The sequence below is a fragment of the Pelophylax lessonae genome (assembly GCF_965119305.1).
Source record: "Pelophylax lessonae genome assembly, chromosome: 10".
Taxonomy (NCBI): domain Eukaryota; kingdom Metazoa; phylum Chordata; class Amphibia; order Anura; family Ranidae; genus Pelophylax; species Pelophylax lessonae.
The window spans coordinates 185,255,669-185,273,711 of NC_138777.1; the positions used below are offsets into that span (position 1 = coordinate 185,255,669).

General features: G+C 43.0%; 1 protein-coding gene and 1 long non-coding RNA gene across 2 annotated transcripts in view; one reads left to right on the top strand and one right to left on the bottom strand.

Annotated features, from left to right (window-relative positions):
- Window positions 1–13,205, bottom strand: part of SLC12A3 (solute carrier family 12 member 3) — an 84,244-nt gene extending 71,039 nt beyond the window's left edge. Inside the window, exons 1-4 of the mRNA XM_082270258.1 lie at window positions 12,877–13,205; window positions 2,623–2,745; window positions 1,019–1,094; window positions 850–945 (exon numbers count right to left, since the gene is read on the bottom strand). Of these exons, the coding sequence (XP_082126384.1) occupies window positions 850–945; window positions 1,019–1,094; window positions 2,623–2,745; window positions 12,877–13,173 (592 nt within the window). The 5' untranslated portion in view covers window positions 13,174–13,205. The remainder of the gene's footprint in view (window positions 1–849; window positions 946–1,018; window positions 1,095–2,622; window positions 2,746–12,876) is intronic.
- The window catches only part of LOC309565261, a 643,481-nt gene that overhangs the window by 210,190 nt on the left and 415,248 nt on the right, over window positions 1–18,043 (top strand). The window lies entirely within an intron of this gene.

The following is an 18,043-nucleotide window of genomic DNA, read 5'->3' on the forward strand; positions in this document are numbered from 1 at the left end:
AGCATGGCGCACTGTGGGATCCATTGCGCATAATTCCTCAAAAGGCGTGAGGCGTCTAGTAAAAGAGGCCACCGGTGGTAAAGATTCGAGAAAATGGACAAGCTGAATTTTTAGCCATTTAGACACCTTTTAATGTTGGGCTTTACCTGGCTGATCACTTTTGATTCCTTAGATTTGGAAATTTGCTTGGGTGTTCTCTGGACTATTGGAAAAATTTTTTTACTCCAGTGAGCTACAGGCCATGTCATTCCAATCCTGTAGCTAACGTAAACAAAGAGGCAAAGTGGTAATATTCAGGCCTACACCTCATTGAAGATAAAAAAAGTTCACACGTTCCCAGCTCAGCTAGAGATGAATTTGGAGGATGTTCAAGCTCATCTCCACTCAGAACAGGGTTTATACAGATGTGTGCTCAGTACATAAACATCTTTATAAGAAAAGCAGATTATTTAGCCATATAACATCTATGGTCAGCCTCAGGACTTTTTTCTAGTAATACTAAAGCCCCGTACACACGGGGCGAATATCAGCTGGTTCAACAGAAACTGGCTAACATTCGCCCGAGTGTACGGCAGTCCGTCCGGCTTCTGTTGCAAAGGCATGACCGAAAACCATCTGCTGTTCAGCATCTGATCAGTGCTCTCACCCAATGGCTGTGAACACTGGTGTGTTCTGATGGGGGCTGTCCCCCTGTCAGAGCACACTAGCTCAGCAGGGAGATTGCTGTACAAACATTGCATAGGTAATACTATGCAAAGCGCGCTTGGTTGAACGAAAATAACTGAAAGTGTGTACCTAGCTTAAAAATACTACCTTAAATGCATTCTTTAAAAACACAGCTCAAGTTACCTGATTTGACTTTTCCATTGGTGGAAATAGCAGAGATAGACAATCCTGTGATACTGGTGACCGTCACAGACATGATGATAATAAGCCAGGTTAACGCTATAGGGGAATTTAAAAGAGCGTTAATGTATGTTTAGGAAATGTGAGCACAAAATATTGAACATATACTGACCTATCCCAGCCTGAGCAGTGATCCAGGGTAGACGGAGGTACAAAATCACTCCCCAGATATTCAACATGCAGCGGATCTGGGACGGTGTAGACAACAGTGATTAACCTATACATTCTTGTCACCATGAAAACAGCCTACTACTAATTTACTTCTACTAAATTACTTATTTTCTTAAAATCACTTTTTCATTTTCATTCAAAATCACACAAGACATACAGTATCTCACAAAAGTGAGTACACCCCTCACATTTTTGTAAATATTTTATTATTTCTTTTCATGTGACAACACTGAAGAAATGACACTTTGCTACAATGTAAAGTAGTGAGTGCACAGCTTGTAAAAAAGTGTAAATTTGCTGTCCCCTCAAAATAACTCAACACACAGCCATTAATGTCGTTCTCACTCTCTAATACTGGTCACTGGAAGTTCAACATGGCACCTCATGGCAAAGAACTCTCTTAGGATCTGAAAAAAAGAATTGTTGTTCTACATAAAGATGGCCTAGGCTATAAGAGGATTGGCAAGACCCTGAAACTGAGCTGCAGCACAGTGGTCAAGACCATACAGCGGTTTAACAGGACAGGTTCCACTCAGAATAGGCCTTGCCATGGTCGACCAAAGAAGTTGAGTGCACATGCTTAGCGTCATATCCAGAGGTTGTCTTTGGGAAATAGATGTATCAGTGCTGCCAGCATTTCTGCAGAGGTTAAAGGGGTGGGGGGGGGGGTTCAGCCTGTCAGTGCTCAGACCATACGCTGTACACTGCATCAAGTTGGTCTGCATGGCTGTCGTCCAAGAAGGAAGCCTCCTCTAAAGAGGATGTACAAGAAAGCCCACAAGCAGTTTGCTGGAGACAAGCAGACTAGTCCATCTTTATGTAAAGCAACAATTCTTTTTTTCAGATCCTCAGAGAGTTCTTTGCCATGAGGTGCCATGTTGAATTTCCAGTGACCAGTATGAGAGAGTGAGAGCGATAACACCAAATTTAACACAACTGCTCCCCATTCACACCTGAGACCTTGTAGGTTGTAACACTAACGAGTCACATGAAACTGGGGAGGGAAAATGGCTAATTGGGCCCAATTTGGACACTTTCACTTAGGGGTGTACTCACTTTTGTTGCCAGTGGTTTAGACATTATTGGCTGCGTGTTGAGTTATTTTGAGGGGACAGCAGATTGACACTGTTATACAAACTGCACACTCACTACTTTACATTGTAGAAAAGCGTAATTTCTTCAGTGTTTTCACGTGAAAAGATATAAAAAAATATTTACAAAAATGTGAGGGGTGTACTCACTTTTATGCTGTATGTGTGTGTGTTACTTGACCATGTCAGAAAGTCCTCTATAATCAACTACTGTCCCAAATGGGTTGGCGCATGCCCAGATACATTTCCAGCTTACCCATTCAGACAGCAAAATACAGATTTCAGTATAATAGCACATGGCTCAGGAAAGGTGGCTGTATAAATATGCAGCAATGCAATTTATGTTTTTTTATGAAGCCTCAAATCATAACAACACATACCTCTGTGTACCATGGCTCTTTCTTTTTGTGGCCTCTGTATACTGTAATTAATTGTGTGACTAATTTACACTTACCATGACTCCTTTTATCCACCCAAATCTGACTGGTTCTTCTATTGGCTTCTCCACCACATTCTCAGCCTCCCCATCTGGAGATTCTACATTGGCTTCATACACCGGAGGCCGAAGGTGATCTTCCTAAAGAAAAACAGTGAGGAAATAATATCAGTAAATGGCTTAATAAGTGTTATCTTAGCTTCATGAGGTAGCTATAGACATAAGAGTTTTGTAATTTTCTAACACCAGTTTTATCAGGTTTGAGTTTCAACTGGAAGGACTATGTGTGGTAACAAACCTCAGAAGTCATCCTCAGCAAATGGATCCTGGAGACGGAAATTGTATCTAAAATATTGCTACCAATGACAAAGGAGTATAACCAGGGAGTGTCCATAAAGACTTAAGGGCCATACACACGGGCCAAATATTGGGCGGTATCAGCCGGTTCAATAGAAACCGGCCGACGTTTGGCTCGTGTGTATGGCAGTCGGTCCAACAGAAGCTGGCTGAACGTCCGGCTTCTATCGAAGAGGCATGATCAAAAAAGGTCTGCCAACCAGAGTATTCTGGCAGGGGGCCGCCTTCCTTTCAGAACACAATAGCTCTGCAGGGCAGATTGCTGTACTAACATTGGATTGTTAGTACAGTAACTCCTCCGGAGCTCTTCAGTTTTTTTTTTTTCGTTCAGCCTGCTGAGTTGAACGAAAACAAAACTGATAGTGTGTACCAGGCTTTAAAGGAGAAGCCCTACTTCTCCTATGGATCACAGGCGTTCAGTTTGTTCCACACTCCTGTGACTCCTGTGAGCCAGTCTACGCTCTGGAAAGATCCTGACTTAACGGTTGGTAGAGATGGCCTTGCGGTTCGCCCGGCGGTCAGTTCGCTGCGAACTTTGCTTGTTCGCTGTCCACCGATCATGCGAACATATGGCGATGTTTGCGGCGGCCATATTCTTTTACATTGTGAAGAACTTTGACCCATGACACATCCATCAGGTGGTACAGGACAGCCAACTGAGACATTTCAGCACATGGACATACCCCTTACCTTATAAATAGACCTGATCTGGCTGCCATTTTACATTCTGCTTTTTGTCAGTGTAAGGAGAGGTTTGCTGTGTGGAGCAGGGACAGATTGTCAGTGACACAGATCGCTCGGTTATAGGTCCACAAAAGTCCTTTTAAGGACTGGTATTTGGTATAGGTGTACTATCTATATTCTGCTTTTTGTCAGTTTAGGGAGAGGTTTGCTGTGTGGAGCAGGGACTGATTGTCAGTGACACAGATCGCTCGGTTATAGGTCCACAAAAGTCCTTTTAAGGACTGGTATTTGGTATAGGTGTACTATCTATATACTGCTTTTTTTCAGTGTAGGGAGAGGTTTGCTGTGTGGAGCAGGGACTGATTGTCAGTGACACAGATCGCTCGGTTATAGGTCCACAAAAGTCCTTTTAAGGACTGGTATTTGGTATAGGTGTACTATCTATATTCTGTCTTTTGTCAGTGTAGGGAGAGGTTGCTGTAGGGAGCAGGGACAGACTGTCAGTGCCAGTTCACACTGATGCGATGCGGGAACACTGCGAATATATCTACGTATTCCTGCATCGCATCCACAGCACAGGCAGTTCACACTGCCATATGCGATACGCTGGGGGTGTCAATTCAAAGTTAACGACACCCCCAGCTCAGATCCCATATTGCAGTGTGATCTGACAGTTCGCACAGAATCGTATCGCACTGGAGTGAACCATCATGCGATCTGATTCTGCTGTAGACCAAAAAAAGGGTCCTGTGCGTGTTCACTGCGATTGTGGTGCGAATTCAGCCATACAATCTGTGCAGGGCCAGTGTGGCTCTTGGCTTCCAGGCACAACTGACGCAGCACAGCATGGCAACTTCTCACCTGGCATGTCGAATAGGTTCTGGGGATCTTGGGCGGCGCATCGGTAGAGACGGTAGCAGCGGAAAAGGAGGAGTCAGCCGAGGAGGAGAGGGAGGATGGAGTAGGAGGAGGAGAAGAAGAGGCAGGCATGCATGCAATCCGTGGCAGTAAAACCAAATCTACACGGGTGCCACTGGATACATGCTTGACGGCCATCAGAAGGTTCACCCAGTGGGCAGTAAAAGTTATATACCTTCTCTGCCCGTGTTTGCTAGAACACGTGTCTGTGGTCAGATGTATCTTGGCACCGACACTGTGTGCCAGAGATACATTCACTTGCCGCTGAACATGGCCATATAGCTCTGGGATGCTCTTCTGCGAGAAATATTTCCTTCCTGGGACCATCCATAGTGGTGTTCCAATGGCCACAAATTTTCGAAAGGCCTCCGAGTCCACCAGTTTATATGGCAGTAGTTGGCGGGCTATCAGTTCCGACAAGCCAGCGGTCAACCGTTGGGCAAGAGGGTTATCCAGCGTAATAATTTTTTTATGCTCGAACATTTGGGCCACGGAAGCTTGTCTTTTTCTAGAAAAACATGAGGACGGCATGATGGCAGGTGGAGTGGAGGACAATTGTGAGGAGAGAGGAGAAGGAGAAGAAGAAGAGGCTGGACAGTGAGAGCCTGGAGTGTGGCTTTGTGGGTTCTGACGGCGTTGCTCCCACTGGGCTCGGTGATGGGAGTCCAGGTGCCTTCTTAGGCCCCTTTCACACAGGCGGACCATTCAGATCCGCCTGTCCATTTTTTTTAGTGGATCTGAACGGTCCCCCCATGCATGTCTATGGGGCATCGGATGTCAGCGGAGACATGTTCGCTGACATCTGATCCGTCAAATCTGGACGGATGGAAACCCTATTTTCCATCCGTCCAGTGGATCGTCCCTAGCTGAGTGTTGAGCTTACTGCGACTTATGCATTGACTGCAAAGGCTCCAGCATCAGGGAATGCATAGACCGACAGGTGTCCGACTACATCGGGTTAACAGCCGATGTGGACGCTCTGAGAAGTGATGAACCCCTGGACTACTGGGTGGGCAGGCTTGACCTCTGGCCAGAGCTTGCACAATTTGCAATGGAACTGTTGGCTTGCCCCTCGTCCAGTGTCCTGTCCGAAAGGATGTTCAGCGCAGCAGGGGGGGATCATGAACGATAAGCTCACTCGCCTAGCTCACGACAGTGTTGACTACCTCACATTTCTAAAAATGAATGCGGCATGGATCTCGGAGGAATTCAACACATGTGACCAGTAGACCATGTTTGATTCAAATTCCTCATGACAGCCCACAAATATCCGCCACCACCCATAACAATTCATGGTCCCTGTCTTAGGTAAATACAGCAGCATAAAAGGCCTTTTATGTCTGTTGAATGCCTAATTGCTACAGTCTATCCCAGCTCCACACAGCAACCTCTCCCTACACTGACAAAAGTCTTTTGTGGACCTATTAGCTAGCGACTTGTGTCACTATACAGTCTGTCCCTGCTCCACACAGCAACCTCCAGCCACAGAATACAAAGTTCTTTGCTGTCAGATGAACACCTGTTGGCTAATTTTTGGGACCTGTACTGGCCGACACTTACTTCTGTATCCTGTGAATGCCTAATGTACCTCCAGCCACAGAATACCAAGTTCTTTGCTGTCAGGTGAACGCCTGTGGGCTAATTTCTGGGGCCTGTACTGGCCAACACTTACTTCTATATCCTGTGTATGCCTAATGTACCTCCAGCCACAGAAAACCAAGTTCTTTGCTGTCAGGTGAACGCCTGTGGGCTAATTTTTGGGGCCTGTACTGCCCGACACTTACTTCTGTATCCTGTGCATGCCTAATGTACCTCCAGCCACAGAATACAAAGTTCTTTTCTGTCAGGTGAACGCCTGTGGGCTAATTTTTTGGGGCCTGTACTGCCCGACACTTACTTCTGTATCCTGTGTATGCCTAATGTACTTTCAGCCAGAGAATGCAAAGTTCTTTGCTGTCAGGTGAACCCCTGTGGGCTAATTTTTGGGGCCTGTACTGGCCGACACTTTCTTCTGTATCCTGTGTATGGCTAATGTACCTCCAGGCACAGAAAACCAAGTTCTTTGCTGTCAGGTGAACGCCTGTGGGCTAATTTCTGGGGCCTGTACTGGCCGACATTTACTTCTGTATCCTGTGTATGCCTAATGTACCTCCAGCCACAGAATACAAAGTTCTTTGCTGTCAGGTGAACGCCTGTGGGCTAATTTTTGGGGCCTGTACTGGCCGACACTTACTTCTTCATCCTGTGAATGCCTAATTTTTCAGACTGGCATTGAAAATCAATGGGTCTGTAAACGTTCCGCTAAATTGTGGAACGGATGCGGACTCATTTTACAGACATGTGAATGGACCCTATATGTATTTGACATGTATTTACCGGCTGCTGTCAGTTATGGCTGATTTAGAAAAAAAAAAAAATAAATTTTTTGGCTGAAAAAAAAAAAAAATTTTTATGTCAACTTTCCCAATAGCAATAGTCCTGGTATGTCGGTGTCTATGTTGTGGGACTATGTATGCACAGCTAGTAAGTATTTTGTGGCTGCAAATATGACCTGGAGGTTTTTAATGTTCGCCTGCCATTAAAGTGAATGGGGTCCGCTGCGAACTTGGCAATCGCTAACCGCCCCGTCCAATGTTCGTCCATCACTAACGGTTGGGATTAACCCAGGTGCCTGGACCGGCAGCTGGCTCGGCCTCTCAGCGAGCCGCTGAGAGCCAGCAGCTATCACCCACTACAAAGCCCGGCACTTCAGTGAGCGCTATAGGGACAGAGCTGACTGTCAGTCACCGGCTCTCTGATCACTGTAGACTGAGAACTAAGCGATCAATGGTCTTTGATCGCTCAGTTCTTCATCTAAAAAGCAGTGGGGAACAGATGTATCATTGAACCGAAGCTGTGTCCACCTAGGTGAGTATTTTTTTTTTTTTTTTTTAAGAACTTCATATTTCTCTTTTAGGAAAACTTGTTTAGTGTGCAATAATGATTATATAGACCCTTTACACCAATCAGCCATAACTTTGTGACCACTGACAGGTTAAGTTAATAACATAGATTATCTCGTTACAATTGCTTCTGAAAGTCAATGGAATATTTATTTTAGGTAGCAGGTAAATGTGTTGTCCATAAGGTTGATGTGTTGAAAGCAAAAAAAAACGAGTATCAAATTTTGTTGCGAATGGTGCTGTGTAGCCGCGGACTGGTCAGGGTGCCCATGCTGACCCATGTCCACAGCCAAAAGTGCCTACAATGAACCTGTAAGCATTGGAACTGGACCACGGAGCAATGGAAGAAGATGGCCTGGTCTGATGAATCATGTCTTCTTTTACATCATGTGGATGGACAAGTGTGTCTGCTTTGATTACCTGTGGAAAAGATGACACCAGGATGCAGAATAGGAAGAAGGCAAGCCGGCGGAGGCAGTGTGATGCTTTAGGCAATGTTCTGCTGGGAAACCTTGCTCCTGTCATTTGGGTGGATGTTACTTTGACACGTACCATCTACTTAAAACATTGTTGGTGACCAAGTGCACCTCTTAATGGAATCAGTATTCCCTGATGGCAGAGGCCTCTTTCAGCAGGATAATGTGTTCTGCCACACTGCAAAAATTGTTCAAGAATGGTTTGTGGAACAGAACAAGTTTAAGGCCTTGACTTGGCCTTCAAATTCTCCAGATCTCAATCCGATTGAGCATCTATGGGATGTGATGGAATAACAAATCCGATCCATGGAGGGCCCACCTCATAACCTACAGTTCTTAAAGGATCTGCTACTAAGAGCTTGGTGCCAGATACCACAGCATACCTTCAGAGGTCTAGTGGCGTACATGCCTCGATGAGTCAGACCTATTTTGGCAGCAAAAGGGGGACCTACTCAATATTAGGGGAGTGGTCATAAAGTTAGGGCTCATCTGTGTATATTCCTCTATCATACCTGCCAACTTTTTGAGGTGAGAAAGAAGGATGCCTTTTAGCACAAAATAGATGTCCAAAGGACACACCACTGCAACAACCTTGTTACGCTGACCATTGGTTAAACCCATATATGTTTTTTTACCATAGCTTTTACTTTATTCTAGCTTTTAAAAATTACATATGCAATAATCGAGCCACTGAATTAAAAGGCTTAATAAAATGTAGATTTCACACACAAAATAACCGTGCTACACAAAAAATAAATCCCTCAAGAAATTAAATGTAATTATGATAATAGTGCAATTTGGGTGGGTGGTGCGCTTCAGAAGTGGAAATGTAACTTATAAGGGTGTGGCTTAAAACATGGCTTAAAATGGTGAATATATAAAATAAAGACGTGTTCCTGTGATAAAATTGTGTATTCGTTAAATTATGCCGTGGTGATCAAACAAATTAAAATGTAAATAAACCATTACAATATATCTTCTATACAAAAAAAGTGCTGAGTACTTCAATTTCATAAAAAATCAGTAAATAAATAATCCGTTAATAAAGTATAAATATATAGATGGAGTTTCAAAACCAATTAAAGGTGCTTTGTGCTTTCTGAAATAAATAAATAAAGTGCACTGTTCAAGGTGTCCATTTATAAAAATCCAAAAATCAGGTACAATTCCCTTCAATAGCTTCAAAGAATAGTAAACGTGCTCTCATGCAAGAAATAAGGGTGTTGTGACTTGCTGCCTCCACCAGGTGTCACATCTAGGTGTTCTATATTCTCACCTCAATAAGGTGTATATTGCGCCTGTATGTAAAGCTTAGCCTCCGGGTAACATGTAGGCTTTTGCTAATTCCAGTCTCCTGTTTCGACCTCCGGGTGTTTTCCTGTCCTGTCCTTTCAGCTTTTGGGGTGTAATCTGTAATCTGGCTATCCCGGGCCGGGCTGCTCCTGCAGCCCGGCCCGGGATAGCCAGATTACAGATTACACCCCAAAAGCTGAAAGGACAGGACAGGAAAACACCCGGAGGTCGAAACAGGAGACTGGAATTAGCAAAAGCCTACATGTTACCCGGAGGCTAAGCTTTACATACAGGCGCAATATACACCTTATTGAGGTGAGAATATAGAACACCTAGATGTGACACCTGGTGGAGGCAGCAAGTCACAACTCCCTTATTTCTTGCATGAGAGCACGTTTACTATTCTTTGAAGCTATTGAAGGGAATTGTACCTGATTTTTGGATTTTTATAAATGGACACCTTGAACAGTGCACTTTATTTATTTATTTCAGAAAGCACAAAGCACCTTTAATTGGTTTTGAAACTCCATCTATATATTTATACTTTATTAACGGATTATTTATTTACTGATTTTTTATGAAATTGAAGTACTCAGCACTTTTTTTGTATAGAAGATATATTGTAATGGTTTATTTACATTTTAATTTGTTTGATCACCACGGCATAATTTAACGAATACACAATTTTATTACAGGAACACGTCTTTATTTTATATATTCACCATTTTAAGCCATGTTTTAAGCCACACCCTTATAAGTTACATTTCCACTTCTGAAGCGCACCACCCACCCAAATTGCACTATTGTATTGACTGGTTCCTGGTACCAGTATTGTGGTGCAGCAGCAGGAAGGGAAACATATACGACCTCGGATAGCGCAGGAACCACCCATACATATATAATTATGATAATAGTCAATTAAAATCAAATTTAAAAAAGTCTAAGGACTTAAAGGCCATACACACGGGCCAAATATTGGGCGGTATCAGCCGGTTCATTAGAAAATGGACGTCATTTGGCTCGTGTGTACGGCAGCCGGTCCAACAAAAGCTGGCCGAAGGTCTGGCTTCTATCAAAGAGGCATGATCAAAAAAGGTCTGCCGACCAGAGTGTTCTGGCAGGGGGCCGCCTTCCTGTCAGAACACAATAGCTCAGCAGGGGAGATCGCTGTACTAACATCAGAATTTTTTTTTCATTTAGCCAGCTGGGATGAACAAAAAAAAAACCTGATAATGTATACCAGGCTTTAAAGGAGAAGCCCTACTTCTCCTATGGATCACAGGCATTTAGTTTGTTTTCCGCACTCCTGTGACCCATTTTTAGCCGACAGCAGGCTAAAGCCCACCATCGGCTGACACCACTCAGCAAGTCTACGCTCTGGAAAGATCCTGACTTTACAGCTGGGATTCACCCAGATGCCTGGACCAGGAGCCGGCTCAGCCTCTCAGCGAGCCACTGAGAGCCAGCTGCTCCCATCCCCTGCACAGCCCGGCACTTCAGTGAGTGCTATAGGGACAGAGTTGAGACAGTCACCAGCTCTCTGCTCACTGAAGACTGAGAACTAATTGATCAGTCGTCTTTGATCGTTCAATTCTTGGTCTTAAAAGCAGTGGGGAATAGATGTAGCATTGAACCGATGCTGCATCCACCTAGGTGAGTATTTTTTTTTTTTTTTAAGAACCCCATATTTCTCTTTTAGGAAAATTTGCTTAGTGTGCAATAATGAGTATATAGATGCTTTACACCGATTCTCCATAACTTTGTGACCACTGACAGGTTAAGTTAATAACATAGATTTTCTCATTAAAATTCCTTCTGAAAGTAAATGGGATATTTTAGGAAGGAGGTAAAAATGTTGTCCATAAGGTTTATGTGTTGAAAGCAGAAAAAACGAGCATCACATTTTGTTGTGGATGGGGCTGTGTAGCTGCAGACTGGTCAGGGTGCCCATGTGGACCCATGTCCACAGACAAAATTGCCTACAATGGACCCCGTGAGTATCAGAACTGGACCACAGAGCAATGGAAAAAGGTGGCCTGGTCTGATGAATCATGTCTTCCTTTACATCATATGGATGGCCGGGTGTGTCTGCTTTGATTACCTTGTCGAAAAGATGACACTGGGATGCAGAATAGGAAGAAGGAAAGCTGGCGGAGGCAGTGTGATGCTTTGGGCAATATTCTGCTGGGAAATCTTGCTCCTGTCATTCGGGTGGCTGTTGCTTTGACACATACCATCTACTTAAAACATTTTTGGTGACCAAGTACACCCCTTCATGGAATCAGAGGCCTCTTTCAGCAGGATAATGTGTTCTTCCACACTGCTAAAATTGTTTAAGAATGGTTTGAGGAACAAGTTTGAGGTCTTGACTTGGCCTTCAAATTCTCCAGATCTCAATCCAATTGAGCATCTGTGGGATGTGCTGGAAAAACAAGTCTGATGCATGGAGGCCACACCTCGTAACTCACAGTTCTTAAGGGATCTGCTACTAAGAGCTTGGTGCCAGATACCACAGCATACCTTCAGAGGTCTAATGGCGTACATGCCTCAATGGGTCAGCACACTTACTAGCCAGCCTGAAAAACAATCAAATTATCCCTGTCTAACAGTTTGTGTTAAAAACAGAGGGTTTTGTTTGTACACATTTGCAAATACATGCCTAAGCCTCAGTGCCCACGCCAAGGGAACTCTGTAAATACTGTAGTCCTAGCTCTAACATTTCCAGAGCCTCCATCATAGGAGCACACATATCAGTGGATAGATTAAGGGCAGGTGTGCCTGGAGGAAGCCCACCCCTTTTTTCATAGGTTGGGGTGGTTGCCATTTTTTTGTACAGCTGGTCGAATCAAGTGCAGGGAGCTACTGGATGCCTTCGCTGCCATTGTGCTATTGCTGGGCATCATGTGCATCCCTGTACTTTTAAGGAGTGGTGGGCTCCCTCCGGGCACACATTTAACAGGCATGTATATGAAAACGGAGAAACCGAACTTAGCTAGTTGACATGTACTGTAAAAACACCATTACCAATTACTAAACAGTTCTTTTTTCAATTAAGCAACCTAAATTAAGGGAAAATACAATCTGCATTATGTATACTCTGCCCCTACAGTTCCTAGTTTATTCGCTGACACATCAGATAAATATTTGTTTGGACTACACTTTAACAACCTAAAAAATGTATACTGTAAAATTGTTATGATGGTCATTTGTGCAGTCATTCAAAAAATCCTTTGCATTTCAGATTTTCTGATTTGTGAAAGTGACATCAGTAGACCATGAAGCCACTTGTTGTCTTTATCAAATCTTTGCAACTGGTGACAACACAGGAGCACAAATGGAGGACAGTTACATGGTGCTGTTATAAGGTATTATTTTACTCAAAGTTGGAGATTTAAAAATATTGAAAATTATATTTGCTATCACATTAGCATGTTAAGGGATACATAGGATTTTAGAAATTGGGTTTACATTTACTTTTTAGAAATGCTTTGAAGTTGGTAGATGCAGCTGAACATTATTTAGTATATATGAGTACTTTTAGGTCCATACATAATAAAATATGCTGTGTATTTAACACAATACACTGGTCTTCAGGTTCTTACCTTTAGAATAGAGTGCAGATCTTCTAAAGTAGGCCTGACCTTCTTCACTATCCCAGTAACGTCAGTATTAGCATAATGGTCATAGCTTGGAACAGCATCAATAGTATTGTATCCAAAAGTCCTCATGTAAAAGGTGTTGGAATGGGTAAGATTATTGGGATTAAATGTGTCATAGGTTGACTCTGGCGGCCCATATTGAGATTTCGTTGGTTCCTCGGTACTGATGAGTGAGCGGATGGTGAACCTTCCACTGGATGGAGCACTGTCCACTGGGGTTTCAACTCTGCTCTCAGCCATGTCATCCGAAGACTGGGTTTGTGGTAACCTATCTAATTAAATTCAGAGAAGGGGGTTTTATACTGAGGAAAACCAGCAGGAACCAAACCTGTAAATCACTAACCAAAATGTCACATAGTAAACTGCTGAGAATATCACAGCCTAAGGCCAGAAAAAATGACTCCAGATAGATGTTCTGATTAGAAGGATGATAAGAAGCTACATAGTAACTAACACATAAAATAACCTATACACATAACCTCTGCTTCAACAGTTCATTTCTATGCCTTGATTAAAGTTCATCCAGGCTAATATTTTTGTCTTGTTAACATTGGCAGACCAAATCACAGACAGGGTTCATTATACTGTATACAGGCATACCCCACTTTTAAGTACACAATGGGACCAGAGCATGTATGTAAAACGAAAATGTACTTAAAGTGAAGCAATACCCTTTTTCATTTCTCAATGCATGTAAATACACTAGCTCCATAGGAAATCTTGGTCAGCTTGACATGGCATTGCTCCCAAACCATGTGACAAGGACACCAAGCTTGGGGAGCATGTTAAGGGGATCCAGGACTATGACATAGTAGATTACCTAGGCAAGCCACAAACAGGATATGTTTTAGTCCTGGGTCCCCTCTCGGTGCTCCCTAAGTTTGGTATCCCTGTCACTTATGGTTTGGGAGTAGTGCCATGTCAAGCTGACCAAGATTTCCTATAGACGCCAATGTTAAAAACCGGGAGTAGTGTCATGCCAAGCTGAACAAGCTGTGTCCTTACTCGCGAGTGTACTTAAAGTGAGTGTACTTAAAACAGGGTATGCCTGTACAGTATCATGAAGAGATCTGCTGACTTTCGTCAGTGAGACTCTATTGTTGCTTATAAGAATAAGAAGTCTCCATTTCAGGGAAAGGGAGAACTGGAAACTAGAGAAGGGAAATTTCACCAACTGGGGCTCCTAAAGTAGAATTCCAGATTCCCTACCCCTTTATATTGTTCATTTTGGCCACTGTGGCCCAAGCAAACTACTTCCATTACATAATAATTCGGCCACTTTGTGTGCTCATACATACTGCATTAAATACATACAGTAAGAGGCGCTATGTTGCGGCAGCATATAAGGTGAGGGTAAGGAGCATATGGTTATAAATTGCTGTTATAGGTCCCTGTATTGAAATAATACTTGTCTGACCTAACCAGGGCAAGCATACATGAAAGGTGTTCTGTTCAGGTGTCAGAACTAAGGGTAGGTTAGATGGTCAGTGCAAAAATATAGGGATTCAAACGTAAAAAGTAAACATAGCAATTTATTGTGAAATGGTATTATCTTTAGTACATTTCCGTACAGATATAGGCTCAGCCTTTTATATGTGACCAGTATAAACACAAAAAACATACATAAAAAACAAGACATACAACGTGAAACATTAAACATTTAACAAGGTACCGGCCGGTGCATAATATGACATCATTAGGGTATTAGGCTATGTTGCGGCAGCAATATGGGTAAGACGAGATGAGAGCTACTTAGCCATTCAGGAGAAGTCTTTTATTTTTATCAATAAAAACAGGGCTTCCTCTGACTGGCTGATGTTTTGATATAATGATTTCCACCTGAGCCAAGGCTAGAACCCAGCACCAATTACTGTATGTAGTAATGCTAATGCTACAACAGTATATTACAGCACAGTCATAAACCACATCATTATGTAATGGAAATAGTTTGCCTGGGCCAGCTTGGTGCATAATGACTATTTAGCGTGATAGTTTTGGATACAGTTTAGAAAAGCTAGAACCCATTTTAGGTAATAATTGGTTGTCTGTGTCGTGCTATCGAGACGTCCTTTTCCTTTCACTTCCTCTCCTGAAGAAGCAATAGGAAATGAGAAGAAATCTCAGCAAAGTGAGGAGTTTCCATCTTGGGGAGATGTCACTAAAAACATTTGTCCACATAGGAATTACCCCAAATACCCCATATTCTTGCTCTGGTAAGGTCTCTATCTCAGTGACAATGGTCAACAGGACAAATAGAGGGAGGCATTTTTCCAATGGGGACACAAACAATGAAAACCTGAAACAGAGTCTGAAACCTAGTACACACAGGCTGAATGCGGGGCGACATTGGCCAGTTCAATAAAAACCAGGCGACATTCGGACCGTGTGTATGGCAGCCGGTCCAGATGGAAAACCAGCAGCCAACCGACTCCCGATCAGCGCTCTCAGAAAATGGCTGAGTGCTGACTGGAGTGTCCCCCCTGTCAGAACACAACAGCTCAGCAGGGGAGATTGCTGTACTAACATTAGTTTGTTAGTACAGCGGCTCTGACTGGAGCTGTTAGTTTTCTTTTCATTCAACCCGCAAAAAAACTAATGGTGTGTACTAGGCTTTATCTTTACCTACTCTAGCCAGTACAAAATAAAAAGCCTGTCAATGCACACTTTAAGCTTATTATACACATAAAAAACAATTGCACTCTCATCTAGAGCTCCTAACAATTAGGTAGTGCAAGGGGTAGCCTGAATAGATACAGATTGTTTTTTTTTTTTTTTTAAACAGGCCCTCATATTACATTTTAGTAGATGTAACAAAGATTGCACAATCAGATTGTATTATGTTTAATGCCAGTGTATGATCCCAGCGTTATGCTTCTCCCAAATTATGTAGCAGCATTTGCATGGACTAACCTTTAAACTGCAATAACAATTGCTAAAGTGGCTGTAAGTGGTGGTATTGGCTGAGCTGATAATCACTTTCTTACCTTAAATCCTGCATGGACACTATCAACCTCCAGACACCACACAATCCTGGGAAACCATCATATCGGATACATTTCAAGACAGAGATAATATGTTATGTGAACATATCCTGCAGATATTTCCTGTCTGCTTGGTGGGCTGGAGCCTGAAAGTGACAATGACCATCAGTCCATAGACAGAATTAATCATAGGGGCTTGCATATCTTTCCTTTATACCATCTACATGTGCTGTTCCATAATAAAACAAAGAACGTCTATAATGCTTGAGCCATTGGTCTGTCATTAAAGTAACAAACCTGCAATTTTTTAAAATTCTATATCATTTACAAAGAATGAGCTATTTGACTAGCATACTCCTGTATTAGAATTTACGTCATTTTCATTTTTTTCCATTCAGATTTGTAGATGGATGACTAATATCATAACCTGGCACAGCGACCTTCTCTTACAGTGAACATATTAAACATGCAATATAACATAGGTGTTTCCAGCCAAAACATTTGTTTTAAAAAACTAAGCATTCTATTTACTTTTTTTCACAACTTAATGTGGCATTAAACAGAGGCGTAACTAGAACCTTCAGGGCCCTGATGCAAGAAACCATGAAGGGCCCCCCAGACCCCTGGCCGGGGCCCTTACCTTCAAGCCCAGGGCTCTTCCCACTAATCCTGGGGCTCTTTACACTCGTTGCATGGCCTTTTATTACGGTCCCGCAGCAGGATTCTTTCACAGGTTCTGCAGTGGGCCCCCTTCCTGCAATCTTGTGGGCCCCCTTCCTGCAATCTTGGGGCCTCCCCAGAGTGGTGCAATGCCAGGGTCCGGTCGCAAGTGTGACCTTTGCGATCCTGGAAGTTCACCCACTGGTTTGTTACCGGGCCCCCTGGAGCATGGGGCCCGGTAGCGATTGCAACCCCTACAACCCCTGTAGTTACGCCCCTGGCATTAAACCCAGAAACAAAATATGTATTATACTGCAGCTTACCAATCATGGTGGCTGCATTTGTTTTCTTTTTTTTAAGACATTTTTCCTTTATTTTTACCTGGTGATCTGGCCAGTATGCCTGTTTATTTTTACCTGGTGATCTGGCCAGTATGCCTGTTTATTTTTACCTGGTGATCTGGCCAGTATGCCTGTTTTTCTTTCTAACAGGGCAAGCTATTCAGCAAAAGTGTCAGTTAGAATGTTGAGACAGGGGCCTGGGGTTTTTTTTTTGTTCCCTTTCTCCCTCCCCCCCCCTTTTTATTTAGGCCCTACACCTTATTAAATAAGAGGCATGGGATAGGTTAGATATGATTATGTTATTTTTATTTTTTTTGTGGCTATTTGTGATCTACTTTTTACAATAAATACAGTGGGTACGGAAAGTATTCAGACCCCCTAAAATTTTTCACTCTATTTTATATTGCAGCCATTTGCTAAAATCATTTAGGTTCATTCTTCTTCCTCATGAATGTACACATAGCACCCCATACTGACAGAAAAACACAGAATTGTTGACATTGTTGCAGATTTATTAAAAAAGAAAAACTGAAATATCACATGGTCCTAAGTATTCAGACCCTTTGCTGTGACACTCATATATTTAACTCAGGTGCTTTCCATTTCTTCTGATCATCCTTGAGATGGTTCTACACCTTCATTTGAGTCCAGCTGTGTTTGATTATACTGATTGGACTTGATTAGGAAAGCCACACACCTGTCTATATAAGACCTTCCAGATCACAATGCATGTCAGAGCAAATGAGAATCATGAGGTCAAAGGAACTGCCTGAAGAGCTCAGAGACAGAATTGTGGCAAGGCACAGATCTGGCCAAGGTTACAAAAAGATTTCTGCTGCACTTAAGGTTCCTAAGAGCACAGTGGCCTCCATAATCCTCAAATGGAAGATGTTTGGGACGACCAGAACCCTTCCTAGAGCTGGCCGTCCGGCCAAACTGAGCTATCGGGGGAGAAGAGCCTTGGTGAGAGAGGTAAAGAAGAACCCAAAGAACACTGTGGCTGAGCTCCAGAGATGCAGTCAGGAGATGGGAGAAAATTGTAGAAAGTCAACCATCACTGCAGCCCTCCACCAGTCAGGACTTTATGGCAGAGTGGCCCGACGGAAGCCTCTCCTCAGTGTAAGACAC